This window comes from Crassostrea angulata, chromosome 2 (genome assembly GCF_025612915.1).
Source record: "Crassostrea angulata isolate pt1a10 chromosome 2, ASM2561291v2, whole genome shotgun sequence".
NCBI lineage: Eukaryota > Metazoa > Mollusca > Bivalvia > Ostreida > Ostreidae > Magallana > Magallana angulata.
In genome coordinates this window covers 53,481,141-53,506,061 of record NC_069112.1, presented here as the reverse complement: position 1 = coordinate 53,506,061, position 24,921 = coordinate 53,481,141, and the positions used below count along the sequence as shown (strand labels likewise).

At 31.9% G+C, this 24,921-nt stretch overlaps 2 protein-coding genes across 2 annotated transcripts; both read right to left on the bottom strand.

Moving 5' to 3' along the window:
• Positions 1 to 2,054: 2,054 nt before the first annotated feature.
• On the bottom strand, positions 2,055 to 11,078 carry LOC128170534 (uncharacterized). The gene is made up of 10 exons (XM_052836319.1): positions 10,992 to 11,078; positions 9,925 to 10,149; positions 6,512 to 6,763; positions 6,193 to 6,324; positions 4,979 to 5,116; positions 3,713 to 3,853; positions 3,188 to 3,313; positions 2,947 to 2,965; positions 2,668 to 2,702; positions 2,055 to 2,455 (listed from the first exon to the last, which is right to left on the bottom strand). The coding sequence occupies exons 1-10, from the start codon at positions 11,044 to 11,046 to the stop codon at positions 2,370 to 2,372; spliced, it is 1,209 nt and encodes a 402-aa protein (XP_052692279.1). The 5' UTR covers positions 11,047 to 11,078; the 3' UTR covers positions 2,055 to 2,369.
• Positions 11,079 to 17,020: 5,942 nt separating this feature from the next.
• LOC128174492 (multiple epidermal growth factor-like domains protein 10) lies at positions 17,021 to 23,280 on the bottom strand. Its single transcript, XM_052840036.1, has 10 exons — positions 23,205 to 23,280; positions 22,818 to 23,045; positions 20,354 to 20,611; positions 20,040 to 20,171; positions 19,215 to 19,346; positions 18,961 to 19,101; positions 18,430 to 18,555; positions 18,016 to 18,034; positions 17,757 to 17,830; positions 17,021 to 17,533 (listed from the first exon to the last, which is right to left on the bottom strand). The coding sequence occupies exons 1-10, from the start codon at positions 23,278 to 23,280 to the stop codon at positions 17,451 to 17,453; spliced, it is 1,269 nt and encodes a 422-aa protein (XP_052695996.1). The 3' UTR covers positions 17,021 to 17,450.
• Between the last annotated feature and the right edge of the window lie 1,641 nt (positions 23,281 to 24,921).

The following is a 24,921-nucleotide window of genomic DNA, read 5'->3' as shown; positions in this document are numbered from 1 at the left end:
CTTATTAATTATGTCTTTAATGGAACTGATCTATCATATTTAATCTGCATAAAGAAATTTAGCAAGACGTCAACTTGACTGCTTTCTACAAAGTATATGCAAGACTTGTCCGCTGCATTCGGACACCATGCCGCCTTAAAAAGGGGGAGGAGGGGCTGTTGGTGTCTTTAACACGCCAAAACGCATAAGAACAAGACTTTTACAACTTCAGCCATGTTAAACTCTCATTGACATATCGTCTGAACATACGTAAATGTATCAGATAATTTATAATGATTGAAATAAAAAAAAGACGCTTACATCGAAGTGGTTTTCATTCCCTGAGACCTTTTTGTTGTAGCCTGTTGTAAATTTGACGGATATAACGAATTACGTTTATAACGAGGTAAAGTCGCCCGTCCCTAGCAGCTTTTCGTAATAAGCGTGTTTTACTGTATTACAAAAGGAAATATTTTGTAATGATTTACACAACAAAAATGTGATATCTTATGTTAATTTGCATTATACTGTGGAAATTAAGCAAGACATTAGAGACCATTGGGCTATTTGGTGCGTTTTAAATCGTTTACCTCAAAGTAAAGATTGGTAGTTTTGTTCACACAATTACAGAACAAACATATTATATCTAAAAAATACATGGAACTTATATTTACCATATGTAAGTATTTCAATAGAAAGTAAACAGTTAAGACTTTTATTTGTAGATGAACCTTATGAGGATACTGCGGGAATTTATCATCTTTAGCAATATCAATATTACATGTACATGTGTCACTTTCAAATGATAATAGCATTATCTGTTGTAATTTCAACTTTGTGTTAGAAACAAGTTAAGATTAATATAATTAATAATATGTAATAATGTGAAAACTTTAGCACATGATTTCTTACAATTTAATGGATACATAATAGAAGATTTTATCCATATGAAGGAACATCTCTGAAGCAAGTATGTTTTAACCTTTGTCGTAATTTAGTTCCTCTTATAAAAATGATATCATGACGCCTTTAGATCATATAATTCTCAATAAAGTTCAATCATTTTAAACATGACACTAGGCGTTGAAAATATGAAAACGCGAAAACTCACTCTCCAAACTAATAATATAATATTAGAATACATTATGTTCTTAAATAATCTGATGATGAAAAATGAATTATTCCAGGATATAAACCACATAGGTATGTCAACCAGCGTGCGCCAAATGCACCTTTTGACATTTGGTAACTCTGCTTGTTGCTGTAACTGACCGGGGTACAACAATTTGCAAATAAAGTGTGGGATTCGCCTTTATATTCAAGTTTGGCGGATAGCTCATGGTTAAATGTTGAAATAAGATAAAATATGTAGATATTCGTAATGAATACATATGGGCATCTTTATTGATTGTATGTGAAGATTAAACAAAAGTTTATTTTAAAACGTTATAACATAACATTTAATTCCTGTACGTTACAAAATTTTGTTTTATGCGAAGAAGCGATAACTCCTGCAGATAAAATTATTTTGTAATTTTGAGGAGAAACTACTAAAATTAAACCTGTATTTCGTGGTACTATTAATGGATATTGATTTTAACTTTGTATATCTTTTACCCAGGTTACATAAACCTTTTGACAATGTGTCTCTATTTGGTTTTTACACCGGTTTATTTTTTTTGCCAATTTGCTGTTTTATGCCGGTCATATGACCGACGCATTTAAGCGTATGCCTACATGCGCTGGTCATTTTTCTCAAAATTAAACTTTAAGCCCCTCCTAAGTTCACGATTTTAAAAATTTAGAATTTACACTATATATAAAAGCTTTGGTGTAAAATTTCTTTATAAAACATGTTAACTGTTAGATGATAATGCATTTCAATTGCAAAAAATCAATACAATGATGATATTGTAAATACTCACAAATTATTATATTCCTATATTAATAGATTTCAATAAGAATTCAGAAAATGAATATTGCTATTAAAGAGTGTTTTGTTTAATTTTCTGTTAGATGTAGCTACTTTTCAAAATATTTAATTCACTTATATTCACGCAGGTACTTCTAAGAAATTTCACAGAAAGGCAAATCTTGGCAATGTCTCTCAGTTTTAAAAGTTTTAAAGAAGTTCTCAGCTTTGGCCACATTCAAATTTTGCAAATACTGCAGATATAGCTACAATTTGCACGATGATGGTATGTTTGATATTGCGAATGTGCCAAACAGCACAGCAGAGGTGAAACAATACAGTTGTAGAGAAGCAGGATATTGTACCCTACAGTGTAACATATGAAACATAAAATTGTTTTAAACAAATGTTTTGCCATATGTTGATGCTTTGTAGCTCTAGCTCTATGTTGAAAACCTCTCTTTGGTTACTGGCGGTCTCAGTTAGAATAACTGTGAATTTCCTCATATGTCTTGTTTTTGTCCACCTCTTCAAGTTCTGTATACTGATGATGATCCTTTTCCTCTGAAAATTGATTCAAAATTTTTAGTTTCATTTGTTCAAGGTGCTAAAATAGTTTTATATTTTATGAATTTCTTTTAATTATGGTATTAAATGCTGAGTTTTAGAGCACATTCATGGTATATTTTCTTAATAACAATTGCGTTCAATTGTTTACAGATTTGAGATTTGACGCTTAACTTAACTCAGTTTTATTCATAATTATGTTAGTGTACCTCTTTTACTTGAAGGTTGCGGCATATTCCCCCTGCTAAAACATAAGTTTTAAATGTCTCTCAATATATTTCAATTTTAACATTTACTTAAATAGAGTATCAAAATAAAACACTTATTCCAATAATGTACACAGCAGCTTCGTTCAAAACAGATCAACAATCTAATCTAAAGTTCGTCGATGTGTCGATTGATATACTAAAAACAATGTTTATCCTATATTTTTTTAGCAAAGCTAAATATTTGTTTCAACCAATCCTAAAGATAAGTACAAGACTCACCTCATTCTGTTAAATTTCGCTGAAATTAAAGTCAGATTTCGAATTAAAAAAATTCACCGCATTAGATATATAGATGAATAGATAGATAAATAGATAGATAGATAGATAGATAGATAGATAGATAGATAGATAGATAGATAGATAGATAGATAGATACAGGTAGGCTCTAAATCCTAGAAATATACTAATTCTCAAAGATTAAACATAAATTCATTTTAGGTATTTCACTAATGTTACTAACCAACGTTTCTTTTCCAGATGACAAAGTTTATCAGACTTCCTGTGGTTACAATTAGAACTGATACAACGGCGATTACAATGTGGTAGCTCTCTGTGCATGAACTAGGTTGTGTGTTTGCAGCTCTAACTAAAAATATGTTAAAAGTTCAGTAAAACTCATGTACATGTATTTAACTTTAAATGACCTAAGGACGCATTGTCATCAGTATATTGAAGAATGTGTTAAGTTAGTTATACTAATTGAAAAGCAACGTAACTTGTTTATCAAGTGTTAATATCAATTGTCTATTAAAGATATACAAAAAACACAATATCACCAACGATATATTTCAGTTTCAATAAAAGATTATAATTTTTGTTATGATTTATTTAATAATAACAATTAAAATTGTCAATTGTAAACAACAAAAGCGGTTATTTTTTTGCAATATTTTGTTGTTTTGTTTTAAAAAAAATTGAACACAGTTTAAATTATAGAACTGACTTGATTAAGAATTCTGTTTAAAAAAGAACAAAATAAATATACTTTGATTACACGTGTTTCCTGTCCATCCTGGTTTACACCCATTATCACATCGTCCTGAAAATTTGTCACACCGACTGGTCACAATGCAGTTTTCACTACAACGGTGACTGCAATTCCGCCCATAATATCCCAATTGGCATTCTGCAACATTTTTGCTCATAAAATTATGTTTATATTGTTTAAATATTGTTATATATAGTAGGTTTATATAATAGAATATTCTGGAATGGCCAGTTATTCTTTCTAGAATATTCTTGAGTGTCCAGGTTATTCATGTAACTTCTTGTACATATAATTTCTGGAATTTGCTAGATTTATATTTTAGTATACATAACCTGTAAACAGTGCTCATAACAGAGTCTCATTGGACTTTTGTTCAAAGACATTGAACTACAAACAGTTTTCTACTTATTGGGACATTGTGATTTCATCCACTTGGCAGATTATAACGGGCACTCTTAGTTAGGATATTAGTGTAAGATCTATTTTTGTATCTATTTATATATATATATATATATATATATATATATAATATATAATATAATATATAATATATATATATATGTAGATAAATAAAGCCTTGGTACAGCAAAAATACTTAAATAAATAAAACAGAATGCGACAGTCCAAATTAAATAAATTGTTTACTGTCCACATTTTGTAAAACGGAAATATTTTAAATGTTCCCTTTCCGCACTTCGCAAAATGTTCCGAACATGGAGTGTTTCTCACTATTTCGTCCTTTATTTGTTGTTTGTGGACTCTCACTCGGGCGTTGAGCTGGTTAGTCTGGCCATTAATTACTATTTACATTGGCCAGACTAACCAGCTCAACGCCCGAGTGAGAGTCCACAAACAACAAATAAAGGACGAAATAGTGAGAAACACTCCATGTTCGGAACATTTTGCGAAGTGCGGAAAGGGAACATTTAAAATATTTCCGTTTTACAAAATGTGGACAGTAAACAATTTATTTAATTTGGACTGTCGCATTCTGTTTTATTTATTTAAGTATATATATATATATATATATATATATATATATATATATATATATATATATATATATATATATATATATATATATATATATATATATATATATATAATAAATATATATTTCTGTAAATAAATTAAGTTTAAAGTTTACTCTTTGTGATTGATTTTTGCTGTAATTAAGGGTTATTCTGACCCATAACAATATATTATAATTAATTGTTGTTATTATTATATTATCTTATTTTCAAAATGGAAGAATATCCAAACCTTCCTTGCAGGTATCGCCTAGTGCCCCTTCAGCACATCCGTGAATACAAGTACCGTTGGCACGGTGACACGTCTCTCCATTGCTGCAGTTGCCACAGGTTAAAGCACATGCCGGTCCGTAGGTATTGTTGTTACATGCTAGAACAGAAAATCAGAAATCTGTATTATTTTCTTTTTAGAAACATTTACAAGCAGCAATTGCACTTTAAATGAGTAAAAGTAATAAAAATTTACAATCCTACGTTTTTGTGCAAAATAAAAGGGAACTAACCACCTAAAGATACAAAACCAAACTAACCAAACCTAACTCAAGAGCCGACCCTGACTAAACACAGGTCTACTTTCGGGGTTTAAACGGGGTTTACTCTGCGTCTGCTTTTTGAAAATGTTGGTCCACTTTGGGTTTACTTTGAATACACTCGGGGTTTGTTATTAGGATTTACTTTGCGCAAAGCAGTGTGAAACAGACCTGTCCTTTTTCTTAACATCTGTAATGTTTGCCCCTTGAATATTTCAAATATACCTGTAGCGTCTGCTTTTAGGTGTCTACTTCTGATCGAGGTTCACTCTTTGTGTCAATTTTGGGATTACTTTTGATTTACTCGGAGTTAAGTCTGTATCTGCTCTAGTAAACCCGGAGTAAACCCAGAGTAATTCTAGAAAGTATGCCAAGGAGGCAAACCCCGAAAGTATGGCTTAGTTGGGGTCTGCTTTCTGTTATATTGGGTCTGATCGGTACTGTGATTTAAGAGCGCAAGGTATACTCATTTATACTTGTTAATTACTATTATGTAATATTCAAAGAATTACCGGAAAAGCAAATTAAGGTTATCTTTGGATACATATGAGTTTTTACATATTTTGAAGAAAGCTCATTTGTAACAAGGATTTCATCCTTTTGAACACAACCCGTTTAATTTATGAAATAGAGGCCTCCGTTATAATGACTACAATTACACTGATTGTTCATTTTACATCTTTATGTTCAACAGTTCGAAAATAAAATAGGCAACGTAAAATTCGTAATTTAGGGTATGAAAGAAAACAACATGCTTCACATATCGCTGAAAATGATACCTAATTTTATAAAGAGCAATTTCCCAAGACATCCCATTGTAAACTTGTTAATAAAGAGTTGGCCTTGAGTATATGTTTTCTAATATATGAAAAAAAATTGACATACCAAAATTTACTACAGATTGATTTGATCATACCCTGATTACATTTTGGACCCATATATCCTAAATCACAACTTATACAGTGACCAGTATCGGTATCACACCTCCTGTCAAAGCAGTTTGTTGGGCATGGATAAAAGCAATCGTTTCCATAGGTTCCATCACACCCTATAATGGACCAGAAAAGAAAATATTTTTCTTATCGTAAAACAAAGCATTCACATTGTAAGCGAGTTGTCAGATACACAACGAAATAAGTTGAGAAGCATATAAGCATATTTGTTTATTTGTTGGTTTTTGTTTTTGTTAGAATTTTATTCGGTTAAATTATATAATTTTATTTATGAAGACCCACCGTAGATTTCTACCTCACAGAGATCATTATGAGCATATCGCGAATAGAAGCTAGGATACACAACATCCTGTCTACGTTCATTGTAGTAGATAACGTATCGTCCTTGAAGAGAGCAGTTGATGTGCTGGTCCAATGACAACAAATTTTGGTTGGTGGACTCATCATGATAACAGAGATAGCCATCGCCTTTAGAGGTTGTGTTGGATACATAGACAAAAAAGCCTGCCATTCTCTGTATATTGTAAGTATTATCTGAAAAACAAACAAAAATTTAAGGTTTAACAGAATAACTTGAACAATAAATTTTAAACATATAAACAACACCGTTTATATGAACTACAAAAATACATTAAAAAATCTGTATGTATAAAAATACATTTATAAAGCTAATCCATTTATGCAGATATTAATAATTATGATGATAATGGGATATTCAGGGGGGGGGAGCTTAGTAAATGCAACACTTGTTTATAAAAAAAACTTAACAGGTATTTATGTCACACACTTCAAAGTATAGTGCAATCGCCAGAATTAGGGTCATGACAGGTTTTTAGAGAATAAAACATTAAAAAGCTTAAGATACCACGAAACGTTAATTGCGTTTCACTAAGAGGCGTTCGCCTGACCGTAAATACTAGTACCTGACTAAGTTATGGCCAGTTCTACGTCCTTGACAACGAGCACATGAACATTCACATACATATGATTTCAGATAAATTGATTTTAGACACTTAGTAGATAAATACATACCTCTATCTAGTTAGGTATAAGGAAAGAAACATGTCATTTGTATTTTTGTGATTGTTGTAATTGTTCTCCTGAGAGAAAAATTCCAAGGCTTATCTGTTATTACTTATTGTTTCAGAAATATGTTTTTTTTCGAATTATTTGCATTTCAGTAGGAGGGCGCATTTTTACTTAGTTCATTCAAATGCCGAATATTCAAATAATATTATTGTGTAAAGTTGTTGTAACAAAGTTTCTATATATGGTTTATTTACAATACCTATGTTGCTATTTTTTTTGACAATATCATAGTAAAATTCTCAATAATAATTAACGTCATCCGTTCTAATTCCAGAAAAAAATGGGGAAAGATAGAGAAGTACATGCACGTTTATATGGAAATGTTTAACTAAAGGTGTTTGAGCCAAGGTAAAGATGCATGTGTCTGATGTATGGTGAACTCAACCTCTAAGTACACTCGGATGTATATTTAGCACATTGAATAAGGCTTTGTATAAATTAAAGGTTTTTAGAGTAGTTGTATGTAACCTACGACAAAAAAAATCGATTAAAACTGGCGTCATTATTTTGCCTTGGTTGTATGATAAATACATTATCTAGTATCTAAAAAGAATTAAAGACTTTTAAAAATTCTGCTATCATCATATCGTGATGGTTACATTTTTATCATGCAGGAGATTCATTTGTTATATACCTTTAACTGTCTGAGCATGGCATATTTCACTCATCAAATGTGAAATAAAAAAGGGGGTAATGAAAGCAAACAAATTCATTTCGTGAGTTTTAAATTTCAAAATATCATGTTTACACATATTTTGCGTGAAAGTTGAGGGTAAAAATGAAATGCTACACATTTCTTATACAAATACAGCTTTGCACTATATATACATCGTACATGTATAGTTTATGCTTTATTCATTGCTCAATTTACTAAAATATGAAACGTAAATCAAATCACTGAATACAAATAAGCGATTGAAAACTACCAATTGTTTGTCTAGACATGTCGTTTTAACATGTATACGGCAAGTGCAGATATAAATAATGTGTATGCATGGAAAGCATGGTAAGAACGCTTCTTTGCAAAAACTAATACCACATAAAAAACCTCTTATTTATTATTTAAATTTCATATGGAGTAAATCAAAGAGCAAGGGACTTTATTGACACAAAAATGCAGCAAATTAAACGGCAAATGCCAAATCATACAATTTTACATTAAGGTCTGCATCAATATTGTTTAAGCATGCAGAATTAGCAATCATTTTATGTTACTAGTACTCTTAACTATGCATGAAATTTTAGCTTAACTTAGGCTGGGCGGAAAGTTACGCCATTTAGTTAATCGGACCTTAGTCCACATATTTGACACAAATCCAATTTTACACCAGCTGTAAGGTTACGCCGTTTGGTTAAACTGGCTTCTGAGTGATATCACTGTTACTTTAAATTTTGTTATTCAAAGAATAATACTTAAATGACCTAGTATATGCACGTACAATTAAAATACTGAAGAAGCACATATTTTCTTTGGGTTAAAATCTCGTTGTTTTAAACCAAGTACAGCATGTGGCATTGTGTCTGAAAATTTTGAGGACTACAAAATTACAATGGTATTTGACCTAGTTAAAAATTGTACAACTGTACAGCTTATAGTTTTTCCAATATATATTATCTTCGTTGTCAATTATGTTTTGTCTTTTATCCAAGATTTAAACGCGTGTTGATATGTATTAAGGGTGTTGTTTACTCAGGGTTTGAGTTCTCGAATTCGGATTGTTATAAAGTTCAATGTCATGAGTAAAATTTGTTCTAAACACAAAAAGTATCTGTGAAATGAATTATTATTGACATATTATTCGATATTTCTACTATATTATGGAATTATGCCAAAACAAAAATAGACTTTTATCCAAACAGAGGAAATTCGGACTAAATTTTGCAGATTTTTTCTGCTAAAGCATTTTTGGAAGTGCTCTAATATTAAAAGTTAAGATTTTATATTTTAGTCTATATAATTTTGCATATTTTCTGGTAGTTTTTCCTCATTTATTCATTATAATAACCGTATGGCATGAATTTAAAAAATATTGAAATATGCTTAAAAACGAGAAAAGACACCATATCTCAAAATTTTGATCATTGACCTCATATGAATTATATGCCAACAGAATACGATCAATATAAGTAGTTTAGTACTATAAATGTTTTTGTATTATCATCATTCAATTTTTGTAAAATTGGATCAAAAATGGGTAGGAATTTGAAAAGTAAAAAAGGAAATTCGGACTGGAATATTTATAAAAATTGTGAAGGAAAACTTAATGCTTTGTATGTATTTAGTGTCACTGCCATTCATAAATTGTATTTCATTTTTAAAAGTGTTGAGCAATTTGTATTATTTTTACAATTAAGAAAATCTCATTCATAGTGTAAAATTTTAAGTGATTTTCCTTTAATTTTCCAAAAATATACAATGACCATTAACTAAAAAAGTAGGTCAATGACCTACTTTTTTGAAAATGAAAAATAACACTACAATAAAAGGTCTATAGCACACAATAGTTGGTTTTTCATTATCATCAGTGGAATTTTTATTTCATTCTGAGTAAACGTCATCCTTAATGGACTTTAAGTTCTCAAGATTTTTTTTTGTAAGTACATACTTTGGTTATCCGTCCTATAGTATATGTCAATTTTACTAATGCTGACCACATCTCCCAGGTCCACTCTCCATGTAGCACTGTATTTACCGTCATCAGATATCGTGCATTGGCCCCCAGTTCCACGGTCATCGTACATACCGTCCACTGCATTCTCACTACCAAAGTCTCTATCTTTATCTGGCCAAGGATATTGCTCCCAAGTTGGCTTATGTAGTGCTAGATTTTCTGTATAAATGGAACATGTAACCAAATAAGACAGATGCATGAGATCAGAATCAATTCTGATCTCATGCATCTGTCTTATTATCTGTATAAAAGGTAAGCCTAACAGATAATTAAATGGCTGAAAGCTTTACAAATGTTTACTCTTTTTTATGTCTTTTTTTCTTTATGTGAAAAAAGATAAAAAAAAACGACAAGACAGCCACTGGAATTGACGGTCATTTGAGTTTCATAGTTTGTAGATGGACCGGCCAAAAACTCTAATGTTTGCAGTTTAATTTCATTTATTAAATACCAAAATTTGACTCATGTGATTGTTACCCCTTGCTTTTATGTTTGGATATTTGCAAACATTAAATGAATTTATATAAGGGATTGGGAGGGGGATGGTAAATGTTACAAGAGAATTTGGACTATCTATACACAAGCTGGAGGGGCCAACATATGTAAACTTTGATTTAAAAAGAAACTACATGCCTTTAATGGTCGTTATAAATAAGTAAATTAAAGTTTTAAAGTTTTTATCCGAGAATTGTGTGGTAATTAGACTTATTGCATCTGGGAATTTAGGTGCATTTTTTAAGACATGTTAACTACCAAAATGCAGGCAAGGGAAAGGATTAACAATAGGCTACTGTTTACATGTAAAATAAGTTACAGAATAATTCGGATTTTTAATAGATTTAGTAACATAGAGACCAATATATATTCATTATGTATATCAAATGTATATATTAATAACCGGCGACGAGCGACAGCGGACAAAGACAATAGGTAACATGGAAAGCTCGGTTGTCTTTTAAATCTGATTTTTTTCTACTTAAAGCTGTAAGTAAAGAACTTACCTAATCCATGTACATGGAAGATATACAGCAAAACAATCAGTGTTAAGTGATGCATACCACTGTTGAAACGAAACAGGCATTACAAATATGCGTGTACATATTTATAACACACATGCAAGTAAAATAAAAAAATTATACGCATTTATTATGTAAAGATACTTACATTTCCATAGTACACTAACTAAATCTAAAAATGACTTTTGATGTTTGTCTTGGTAGCCTGGATGTGTAGCTTTTATTTGTTTTCTTTGTTGTTGTCTTTCCCGTCTGTTCACCAAACCAGGAAGAATTTTTAAAAAATCCATTTAAATGCGCATTCAATGCTTTTCTTTATCGATTTATGTAGTAGTGTTTTTTTCATCGCTGTTACAGGTGTATCTTGCTCACGTTGCTGTGGATGAACGTATGGGATTCATTTCCTATATAATTGTCAAGACTATCTGCCATCTGATTTTTTAAAACCTGGTATTTTAAATTCAAAGGTGTGTATGAATAACAACTGATCGAATATTCAAATAAAGAATAACGTAAGAATAAAAATGTCAAAATATGTAAATAAGGCATGGTTGCGTCTAGTAAGTGCTAAATCTCACTCAGATGTGTACAAATACAGACTTAAATTATAAAGTTTTCTTATACTGATGTAAAAAAATATACACAAATAGGTATAAAACCTTCTTCACGAACAATGCCATTTATTAAAAAAATAAACCTATACAATTGCTTAGTTTTTTGCATTAAAGGTGGTTCACTACACTTTGAAATAGATTTCAAACCTGCTAAAAATTTACTTGATTATGATAGACAGCATTGTAAGTATTTTAGTCAAATAAGTGAAAAAATAAGCATTTGGGGGGAGAAATAATTATTTGAAACTTGAAATCAGTTAATATCAGGAACAGCCCCAATCTGATTCGATCTCGTGATCTGCGGTTCACAAGCACGGTACTTTAACCACTGAACTTTGATGAAACTTGACCAAATTGATTGATATAATCAAATGAACAAACATTTTAAATTGTCATCTTGTAACTGTCTGAAAGAAGAATACGTCTATGGGTAGTAAAGTGCCTTAATTTCAGTGCAGAAGTGACGTATTTTGCATGCTTTTTCGTACTTGGGGCATAGATTAGACACACATTGCGCTTATTAGTCCCCTTGCGGTTTAACTATAGCTTTCCTCTGCGTCCGTCAGTCCGTCTGTCCGTCCATCTGTCTGTCTGTCTGTCTGTTTGTCTGTTTGTCTGTCTGTCTGTCTGTCCGTCTGTCTGTCTGCCTGTCCGTCTGTCTGCCCCACTTCAGTTTCCCACACTTTATTTCTTTATATATATATAGTTTGAGGAATAATATGAATTTTGCTAAACAGCTTCAAAATGTCAAACTACAGATCAAGTTTACACTTTTGTACCGTCTGGTTGACACATTTTCGAAAAAATATTTTTTTTAAATTCGATTTTGATAATGTCCGAGTTTGTTATCAGTTTCGGTGTGTAATGAATAAACGAGGAAAGTATGTAGTCAGTAATAATATCGTGCATTGCTTGTACCATTCCATTTATTGTTTGTAACAAACAAATAAGTTCTGTAAAATAGTGTCAAGGATTGTGTTGTAAATTAAATCTTTTTTTACAAGCGGGTTCGTTATCGGGTTGGTCTGTTGATTCAAAGAAAGAAATGATATTCTGCATAACAGTGCATTGTTTACACAAATTTCTACCAGCAAATACTTAATGGACTTGAAACTACATGAGATAAAATAAAGAGCATTATTTAACCCATTTTATATTTAATTTCTATATCAACAATGTAGTTTGAATTTCCTCTGTTCTTTTATCACTGATTAAAGCATAACAACTCGTTCATAATAGTTTTGAAATAGAGGTATGCTTCAAAGCTTTCATAGAATAATACAAACTTGTATTGAACGTGTATTGCTTATGCAATACTCTCAGAATGCTTGTTGCTTATGCCTTTAGTGAAACTTATCTATGAAAGTCAGTCTGCATACATTGATCTAGTAAGACTTGATTGCTTTTTACAAAGTCTATGCAAGACTCATCTGCTGCTTTCGGACAGCATGCCACCTTAGAAAAGGAGGGAGGGGGTGTTGGTGTCTTTAACACGCCGAAACGCAAAAGGACAAGACTGTTACAACTTCAGTCATGCAAAACACTCAATGACATATCGTCAGAATATACAGTACCGATCAGACCCAACCTAACACCAGAGTAAACCCCAACTAAACGCCGGGTTTATTTTTGGGTTTACTTGGGGTTTACTCTGGGTTTACTTTTTGAAAATTTGGGTCCACTTGGGGTTTTCTTTGGGTTAAGTCGGGGTTTACTTTGGGTTTACTTTGAAATTACAGGTCAACTGTATGCACTGAAATGTGAAGCAGACTCGTATTTTATCTTACCATTCTACTGCCTTTAATTCCTACCCTTTGTATATTCCGAATACACAGTTAGCGTCTGCTTTCAGGGGTATACTTCTGACAGGGTTTACTCTCTGTGTCCACTCTGGGTTTACTTTGGGTTTACTTTGGGTTTACTCGGGGTCCACTCTAGTAAACCCGAAATAAACGCAGATTAAACCCAGAAAGTAAACCCAGGGTTAAGTTGGGGTTTACTTTCTGTAAGGTTGGGTCTGATCGGTACTGTACGTTCATATATCATATTATTTATAATGATTAAATTTTAAACAAAAAGAATTAAAAGAATATTACAAATTTACATATGTTGTAATAATTAAGACAAACAGATGTGATATCTTATGTTAAGTTTGTTTGCATTATACTGTGGAAATTAAGCAAGACATTTAAGACTATTAAGCTATAAAGTGCGTTTTAAATCGTTTGCTTCAAAGTAAAGAATAGTTGTTTTAAAGAAATGAGGAATTATTCGTTGAGTATTATGAGGTGATAATTTCAGGTCAAATATAATAAATTCCGAAGGGCTCTATGATAGATTTGACACGCCCCGACCGAAATTATCACCTCATAATATTCAAAGAATGATTCCTTATTACTTATATTCATATACCGTTTTTCGATTATGCTATAAAACACGCCCAATTTGGTTTTTCATTTCTAAAGAAGTTATTGGCTTTTTAAGTTCAAAATTGATTCGATATTATGTTATCACAGATAAAGACAGTTAAGAATGTAAATGTTATTTGATAACACAACTTGAAACGAATCATAGTAAAAAAAAAACATACATGGAATTTATAAGTACAACATGTAAGTATTTCAAAAGAAAATAGACAATTAAGACTGTTAAGTTTGTATTAACCTTATGAGGATACTCTTGAAATTTATCAACTTAAGTAATATTATTATTACATGTATATGTACCACTTTAAAATGATAATAGCATTATTTGTTGTAATATCAACTTGGAATATCAAACACTGCCTTTGAGGACTTACTGACTCATGTTGAGGGGAAAGTGAACGTCACTCCAGTTAGAACAGTGCGGACAACCTTGGCCATATTTTTAATGAAATTAAGAGGAGGGGAGTCAAATCGAATTCTGTACACTTTATTCAACATATCCAAATCCAGTGTACATAGAGGTGTGAAATCAATAGGGACAGCACTGATGACTGGTGGATTTGTAGCGGAAAATCTGGGATTTGGATATGTTACCAGGGAACAGATAATTCAGGAGCACACAAGACCTATGGCCCAGACGATTCATGGTGGTACAGTGTCCCAGCCAGCAATACTTGTTCTTGATGAAACTTACATATATATACAAAAAGTGGCAATTTCAGGTCTCAGCGACATTCATTCAGTCTCCACAAAGAACAGCCACTGGTGAAGCCAATGATTATTGTTTCTTCAACAGGTAACTTTCTTTCAGTACTGGACCCTTATATTGCTAGAAACCATGACACCACAATCCTGAATCACATTATGCACAGCAACGTCGAGGACATTCGGAGTGGGTACAGAAGGATGACATATTTGTGGTTGACCGTGGATTTAAAGATTCCCTGGACTATCTAGAACAAATGTGGATTAAAGCCAAAATCCCATCATTCTGGGCCAAAGGAGACAAGCAGATGTCCACAGAACAATGCGAACATCAGTCGATTTGTTACAAAGGTATGGATTACTATTAATAAATATTTTAGTATAAGGTACATTTTTAAAATAGATTAATGAATGTACATAACCTGCTAATATAAATAGAACCGGTTATAATAAAGTAATAAAATAGAAAGAAATCTTTATATGATCGAATAATGATTCACAGACACGTTGGGTTGTTGAGTCTGCCAACGATAGAATCAAGCAGTGGCGTTACCTTAGACACATCCTACCTTCCAGCCTAATTCCTTACAATGGTGACTTTGTCAGGGTTATAGGCGCCATTTGCAATAGGCAAGTTATATAAACTTTGTATATATAAATATCTACATGATCTTTAATTGATGAAAAAAAAAATACCAACTTGCTTGATTTTAAACTTTAAAATGATAAAACAATTTAAGCATCTTCGATTACTACATGTATTACTATTTATTTTGCTATAAATCTGTAATATAGTTATATCAAATGGATAAGGTTTTTTTTTCTTCTAACGTTTATACCCTGTATATTTTTGAAATAGTGTAGTTGAAAATACACTTATGATATACCAGTTACTCACTACATGTACCATTTTACTTTCAGATATCTAGAACCCCTTGCTAGTGGAGAAACTGAAAAAGACCAGGCCTTAGGTGCAAAGATGTTTCTTCTCTCCAAGCAGGTGAATACCCTTCAGCACCATGTATAAGAAGACAGACAGACGTTCAGTATGCTGGAAGGAGTTTGATGACTTAATGGACTTTCCAAACATGGATGAAGAACAACCTAGAGCCATCACATGTGGTGTATACCAACTGCGTTTATCACCATCCTACGCCCAAGAACATGTAGAGGGAGACTGCAGCATCCAAGTCCACAGAGAGGACACCAGGCCTTCTTCGTGTAAAACTGCAGAGTCGTCACGTGTCATCAAGATCCTACCTACTGTGGATACAATATGATGTGGGTGAAGTCAAGGTACTGCAAGAGCAGGGCTGGTACTCGTGTTTTGGGTATGTGTTCCCATGTTGCTGCCATCCTTTGGTATCTGGGATATGCTCGCCATCACAGAGATGAGAAACTGGGAGTGCGAGACTGATGCCATGACTATTCTTTATCTGGGTTTTTTTATTTGCTTAAACTTTGTATTTTGAATTCAAAGGTGTTTGATAATTAAAAGCTGATCAAAAATGTAAATAAAGAAAAACTTATGAATACAAATTTCAAAATATGTCATGGTTGCGTTTAGTAAGTGCTAAATCTATCATAGTCATTCTGCATGAATCAATCTAGCAAGGCTTGATTGCTTTCTACAAACTCTATGCAAAACTTATCTGCAACATTCGGACATCATGCCAACTTAGAAAAGGGGGACTGTCGGTGTCTTTAACATGCCAAAACGCAAAAGAAAAAGACTGTTACAACTTCAGCCATGCCAAACACTCAATGACATATCGTTTAAGTATACACACGTGTATCATATAATAATATAATGATTGAAGTTAAAACAAACGTCTGTTAACTATAACAATAAGAAATATTTTGTAATATTTTAAACAACAAAAATGTGATATCATATGTTAAGTTGATTCGCATTATACTTTGGAAATTAAGCAATACATTAAAGACTATTAGGCTATTAAGCGCGTTTTAAATCGTTTATTTCAAAGTGAAGATTAGTTGATTTATTTGATAACACAACTTGAAAAAAATTATAGTAAAAAAATACAAAGAATTTTTAAGTACCACATGTAAGTATTTCAATAGAAATAGACAATTAAGTCTTTTAAGTTTGTATGAACCTAATAAGGACTCTACGGGAATTCATTAACTTGAGCAATATTAATATTACATGTACCACTTAAAAATGATAATAGCATTATCTGTTATAATTTCAACTTTGTATTAGAAACAAACTAAGATAACCAATACAATGATAATTTTTGTAAATACTCCCAAATAATTATATTCCTATATTAAGAATTTTCAGTGAGAATTAAGGAAATAAATATTGCTATGAAAAAGTGTTTTGTTTTATTTTCTTTTACATGTCGCATATTTTTCAAAATGTTTAAAATACATATTAGTCAAGCAGGTACTTCTAAGAAATTTTGCAGGAAGGCAGATATTGGCAATGTCTCTCATTTTTAAAAGTTTTAAAGAAGTTCTCAACATTGTCCCTATTCAAATTTTGCAAAAACTGCAGATAAAGCTACAATTTCCACGACGATGGCATGTTTGATGTTGCGTTTGTGCCGAGCTCGAGGTGAAATAAATACAGTTGTAGAGAAACAGAAACAAATTTTGTGCCACATTTTGATGCTTTGTAGCTCTAGCTCTTTGTTGAAAACCTCTTCAAAGACGTTAGGTTACTGCCGGTTTCAGTTTGAATAACTATGGATTTCTTCATATGTCTTGGATTTGTCAATCTCTTCAAGTTCTGTATACTGATGATCCTTTTCCTCTGAAAATTTAGTCAAAATGTCTCACTCATTTTTAGTTTCATTTGCTCATGATGCTGACATAGTTCTACACTTTATGATTTTTTTTTTAAATACTGTATTAAATGCTGGGTTTTAGAGCACGTTTAGGATATTTTTTTTAATAACAATTGTGTTATATTGTTTACAGATTTGAGATATGACGCTTATTTTAACTCAACTTCATTCAGAATTCTTTTATTGTACCTCTTTTACTTGTAGGTTGCGGCATATTCCCCAGGCTAAAACATAAACAAAGTTTTAAATGTCTCTCTATATATCTTGAATTTTAAAATTTATTTTAATAGAGTATTGAAAAAAATTATTCTAATAATGTACACAACAGCTTTGTTTAAAGCAAATCAACCATTTAATCTAAGTATGCAAAATAAAATGTTTATCTTATATTTCGATGCAAAGCTAAAAATTTGTTCAAAATAAATCTATATAAAAGCGTAAGACTAACCTCATTCTGCATAAATTCGCTGCAATAAAAATTAAATTTAGAATTAATAGAACAACACCACATTAGATAGATAGATAGATAGATAGATAGATAGATAGATAGATAGATAGATAGATAGATAGATAGATAGATAGATAGATAGATAGATAGATAGATAGATAGGTGGATGGATGGATGGATGGATGGACGGACGGACGGACGGACGGACGGACGGACGGACAGACAGACAGACAGACAGACAGACAGACAGACAGACAGACAGACAGACAGACAGACAGACAGACAGATAGATAGATAGATAGATAGATAGATAGATAGATAGATAGATGTAGGCTCTTGAACCTAGGAATATCTTCATTAATTCTTAAAGATGAAACATAAATTCATTTTAGGTATTTCACTTATGTTACGAACCAGCATTTCTCTTCCAGATGACAAAATTTATCAGACTTCCTGTGACAACTATCAGAACTGATACCACGACGATTACAATGGTGTAGCTCTCTGTGCATGAACAAGGTTGTGTGTTGGTTGCTCTAACTGGAAACATGTTTAATGTTTAGTAAAATTAATGCATTTAATTTAAAATGACACGCATTGTCGTCAGTATATTAAAGGGATACGTGTAGCTAGTTATACCAATCAAAAAGCAGCGTTACTTGTTTAGTAAAAGTCAAGATGGATTATCTGTTTAGGATATACAAAATCTTGTTTTTTTCTACATTTTTACAATCTGTATATGTTAGTTTAAATGAAAAATATTAATATGTTTTATTAACCTAATCAAACAATAACAGTTATGATTATCCTTGCAATTGTGAACACAAAATGTTTTTTTTTTCCTTCATTTTTAAATGTTACATTGAGATTTTTTTTGAATACAGTTTCAGTTATAACACTAACTTGAGCTAGATTTTATTTTTTAAAGGTTCAAAATAATCATACTTTGGTTACATGTGTTTCCTGCCCATCCTGGTTTACACCCACCGTCACATCGTCCTGTAAATCTGTCACATTGACTGGTGACAATGCAGTTTTCGCTACAACGGTGACTGCAATTTCGTCCATAATATCCAGATTGACATCCTGCAACATTTTTTTATCCCAAGAATTGTTTATATTGTTTACGTGTATTTCATTTCATTTTTCATGATTAAATTGTGTGGATTTAAAAATCGACAAATATCCAAATCCCAAACCTTCCTGGCAGCTTTCGCCTCCTACAGCACATCCGTGAAGACAGGTACCGTTGATGTGGTGACACGTCTCTCCATTGCTGCAGTTGCCACATTTTAAAGCACATTCTGGTCCGTAGGTATTGTTGTTACAGACTACATACATTAATCAGAAATGTTTATTTATTCCTTTTTTTAAGAAACAGGTACCATCAACAAATGTTCCTTTAATAAATACATAATTCACTATTACAAATTAACCTGAAAGCGAAAGCCAGATAACGGTTGCAGGGACTACTTATTCTTAATTATTTTACTTATTTATTAGATGTGTTATTACATGTACATGTATGTTGAGCTAAACAAATATGAAATATATATCAGAATAGTTTCTAGGGCTAATTATCTGAATCAAATGATTTTTATATACACTTTAGAAAAGCCTTTTGCAACCAGGACCATATCACTTTAAACCAAAGTTGATTTTCTGATTTACAATACTTAGGATTGTATTTGCAGTTTCTTCCTTTTTCACAGTCCGCAAATAATACAGGCAACAGAAAATGCGTTATTTAGGTTAGAGTGACCACATGCTACATACGTTTATTGCTTGAAAAGAGACTTAATTTTATTTAGATCAATTTTTTAAAACAACACATTGTAAAAATATGCACAAATAACTGGGTTTTCTTTATTTATTAACGAAATGGTCCCTTATTTTACCACTAACATATGGTTTTGACATATGTGTCGATAATGATTGGACTCAAAGTTGCTGTTATTTAAGGAAATAAAAAAATGATATAAAAGACACAACAAACAAGTATTACGAATTGATTGTATACAAACCAAAGTTACATTGTGGACCCTTATATCCTGGAACACAACTAAAACAGAGGCCTGTATTGATATCACACCTCCTGTCTTGGCAGTTTGTTGGGCAGGGATAAACGCAATCTTCTCCATAGGTTCCATTACACCCTATTTAAATGGAGCAGGAAAAATCCTTCTTTTTAACCGTATATAACAAATGATTCATATTGTACACGAGTAGTTATATAAAAATGTAATTAGTTGAGAAACGGGTTAGCAGAACGGTCTTATTGAAAATTAAAACAGTTTTTATTCAGTTTATTTATGCGATCTTTTTGTTTAAGACTTACCGTAGACCTCTAGCTCACAGAGTTCATGATATGCATATTTAGAATAGAAGGTAGGGTAATTAACACCTGGTTTACGTTCATTGTAGTAGATAACGTATCGTCCATGAAGGGTGCAGTTTATATGCTGGTCTGATGACAACATGCCCTCTTTGGTTGATTTATCGTGATAACAGAGATATCCGTCGTCTTTAGAGGTTGTGTTGGACACATAGACAAAAAAGCCCGCAACTCTCCCTGTATACATGTAATAACTATAACCTGAAATAGCAAACAGACGAAAATAATGGTTTACAAAATAAAAGCTTCTACAATAAATTTAGCCAATATTGACGGGACCATTCAGATGTGCTAAAATATAGTAACGAAACAAAAGGTTATAAGAGCAAGCTACCAGATAATTCCCCAGCTAAGAAATAATCATAATCATATCAATATATGGCCTAGACGGGAATAATGCATTTTATAGACAATGGTCTTGAACTTGCACAACTGACCTTGGGTTAATGACACATCCTTATGTCATAAGCAATATTTATATAAAGTGAGAGCTACGAATGTTTTTCCATTATAACAGTTATAAAGTGGACAACAATTATTAATTTTTTTCAATAATGTTGAACTTACCGAAATGACCTTGGGACAAATGTTTGAAAACTTTCAGGTCTTAAGCAATGTTTGTGTGAAATACGATATTCGTATTATTATCCATAAGAAAGATATGAGCCTGGCACGAATTTGCTATTTCCCTTCCAGTGTCCTCAAGCCAATTTGACCTTGGTCAAAATTATGACACATCCTTAAGTCATACACAATATTGGTCTTACGAATAAAGGACTATGTGCGGTTTGGTCAAATATCTGCCCCCAAATTTAACCAATTTTTAATTAGTGTCCAATAAAAATCAAATCTACATAAATCATTGTACAGTAAATGCCTATAACTAAAATCATGATTTTAGTCATCATTGCTCATTTGCTATTTATCTATGACGTCAACTTAATGACCTAATTCCTGCAAATTTGTAAACAATTGAAAATATTTTCAATTTTGCTTTATATTTTGCATTCGGAAGTATAGAGCGCAGGTATGCTCAAGTACGATTTTAACATATGTTTTTCTTCTGATAAATATACACATTATACTAAAAAATGGTACTTGAGCAAGCCTGCGCTTGATGTTTCCCAGTCGAAAAACCATTGGAAAACACCCATATTTCGCTATAAAACATCAATTATCAAACTTAGGCAATTTTCATGACGTCATTTCTACATTTTGACGTCACTGTGGTGATAATTTTTTGCACTCTTATTTTAAATATAATTCTAACTATCTTTCACCTTATTTTAAAAGCTCTTTATAAAACTTTAATTTGGTGGGCAAAAAATTAAAAATAAGTTCTGCACTTTTTCTTCCAGTGACCTTTAACTTACTTAAATGGCGTTGGGTAAAATCATTACACACCCTCAGGCCATTCATTTTTACTCAATTTTTGTGTAAATGAAGAACTTAATATTATCATTCCATAAGAGATATATTGCCCAGAGAGGATTGCACAGATGGACTTGGGTTATTCTTTCATACCCCATGAACTCTATTTGCATTAGGCATAATTTTGCATACATTAAAACGTACATCTATTAAGTCGAAACATTTCTGCAAAGTGTATTAAAACATAGATACCATTATTTATAATATCATTATACAATATGAATACATCTGTTATAATTGTAATAAATAAATTCATTATCATTACTATGAAGTTTCGCACAATTGTGTTTGGGGTTTTTAATAAATTTCGTTCAAGATTTTGACTGGTTATGCTTTGTGTGATGTTACGTTCAGTGTTACATTATATAAATAGTGCCTGTTTGGGAGGGTAACAGTTGAAACTGACACCCAGAGACAACCATTTGTCAACCAAAGCAAAGCGGAGGTTGACAATGGTTTTTGAGGTAATTTATTACATTATCAATTATATTACACTAAATATATTAATTTAAAAGAAAACTTCAATGCTTTAACATAAAAATTAAGTGAATCTTACGGCGAACCGTACCCGCATAATTTACGCGCATATAACAAATCGCTGTGTTACCCGTTGCCATGTGTGTTGCTAACGCTGAGGGAAATATAACAGATTACCAACTGCGTCTAGACCAATCAGATTTCAGTATTCAACATGAAAGTATAATAATATGTTTAAGCTACTTTACATTAAAACATACCTTTAAAGCGAAATATGTTGTAACAATGTAGTCATTTCTTCTCAGCTTATTTCATCGACATATTTAACTACTGCAGTGGACGCTTAACACTTTAACACTTTGCGACAGTTTTCTATCATACAATTACATGTAACAAATCTTTATGCGAAATGAACTGGGATTGTCTTTGTGATTAATCAAAGTATGTCTTTTATGAAAGATGTAAACGTTAATTAGATTTAATTTTAAAGGATACTCACCTAGGTTATCCGTCCTGTAGTAGATATCTATATGACTAATGCTGACCACTCTCCCCAGGTCTACCCCCAATGTTGCATTGTATACGCCATCCACAGATATTGTACATTGGCCCCCATTAGCTCCACGATCAGTGTACATACCGTCCACTGCATTCTCACTACCAAAGTCTCTACTCCTGTCTGGCCATGAATATTGCCCCCAAGTTGGCTGATGTAGTGCAAGATTTTCTGTAGGAATGAATGACGTAAATAACAAATACTCAATGTGCAAATGCTGAATTAAACACATTTTATATAATACCATCATCCCTTATTGTATAAGATTAAGTATTTATACTTGCTAAGCATGGAATATCTTATTATTAATTTGGTGAAATAGAAACCTACCTAATCCATGAATTCGTACAACGTACAATAATACATTTAGTGATACGAATCCCATAATTCTGTAAAAAAGAGACATCACATTACTTTATGTACAAACAACTGACAAATCTAGACTGTATATGTACATGTACACAGTACCTACACTCAAGAATTGCCCCAACTCCAGAAAATAATTGATTTACAATACCCGGCAAAAAATCCTCATTGGAAATAATTTTAAAGACCCGTCTTCCTTATGTTTACACCGAACCAGGAACACTTTTCGTAAATCAAATCTTCATGCACATTCAACACTTTTATTTTTATCGATTCACAAATATTTGTATCACATTGGACATTAACACAACTACCTTAAAAAGAGATATATGTCTTTTCTATTCATGGACTGAAGATAAAATGTTCTGTTTGTTGATACCGAAAGACACATTAATTGTATAGAAGCCTAACGGAATGTCGTAAAGATTTTCCTCTTTACTTCGAGCGGTTGTGATGTCATCAAAAAGTTTAATCCAGTTGAAACATAGAATAAGCCAATGAAAACCCATGTTACAAATACCTTAAATGCAGAAATCATACTCTGCTTTTTGTGACTAAATATTTTTAGGAGTATTAAAAGCAGAATTAAAATATTATTTTGCATTCATATTATCTATTCACAATAATCTATTCAAGGTTTACTTTGATATATAAATGGCCTTTGTTTAGATTTAATAAACCAAACAAAAAGATATTTTTATTTTTCACATAACATGCTTCACAAATGGTCATACATGTACGTGTTTAACAAAGGACTATGTGCGGTTTTATGCATTTTTTACCCAAAAATCAAAGTTTTAGAATGATCTTTAAAAATAAGGAAGATAGTTAAAATCATATTGGAAATAACGGTGTAAAACGTAATCACCACATTGACGTCATAATGTAGAAATGACGTCATGAAGATTGCATTATTTTGATAAATTGATGTTTTGTGGCAAACTATGGTTGGTTTCCGATGGTTTTTCGACTGGGAAACATCGAGCGCACGCTTGCTCAAGTACCATTTTTAAAGCATTATTTGTATTACTATCTGAAGAAAAACATATGTTAAAATCGCACTTGAGCAGACCTGCGCATTATACTTCCAAAATATAGAGCAAAAATGAGAATATTTTCATTTGTTTGCACATTTGCGGGAATTAGGTCATTAAGGTGACGTCATAGATTAACAGCGAATGAGCAATGAAGACTAAAATCAAGATTCAAGTTAAATGCATCCTCTATACAATGATTTGTGAAGATTTTATTTTTATACGATACTATTTATAAATTCGTTGAAATCGGGGGCAGATATTTGACCATACCGAGCATAGTCCTTTTGCATAGTTTCTAAAAACCAACACATTTTGAACTGATGTCCATTTATGTCTATTAAAACCTCAAGTCGGTTAGTGAATTCCTTAATACCACCGTTGTACAGATCCCGTTTTTCAAATATGTCGTCTATTCGAAGAATATGATGCAAGTTGGGTTGTTTTACCCTTAATATACGTTTTGCATACTCTAAATAACTAAAACCGGAGAGTATGATTGAGAATAGGGATTTAACGCAATAGGTATAATTTATCTTTCTTACAGATAAAACCGATAGCGTAATTTTTGAACATACACATGTATTTTACATGTACATAAATCAGACAAGTAACGTAATAAATAAAATACATGTAGGTCCAATAAA

Coding starts and splice junctions, on each gene's coding strand:
- LOC128170534 (XM_052836319.1), bottom strand. CDS start 11,046: ATGCATCACTTAACACTGATTGTTTTGCTGTATATCTTCCATGTACAT. Junction 6,764..9,924: donor CTATAGGACGGATAACCAAA/GTATGTACTTAC, acceptor TTTGTTTTTCAG/ATAATACTTACAATATACAG. Junction 2,456..2,667: donor GCAACCTTCAAGTAAAAGAG/GTACACTAACAT, acceptor ATCAATTTTCAG/AGGAAAAGGATCATCATCAG.
- LOC128174492 (XM_052840036.1), bottom strand. CDS start 23,280: ATGTCTCTTTTTTACAGAATTATGGGATTCGTATCACTAAATGTATTA. Junction 19,347..20,039: donor GGGTCCACAATGTAACTTTG/GTTTGTATACAA, acceptor TAATGTATGTAG/TCTGTAACAACAATACCTAC. Junction 18,556..18,960: donor AGGAAACACATGTAACCAAA/GTATGATTATTT, acceptor ACATGTTTCCAG/TTAGAGCAACCAACACACAA.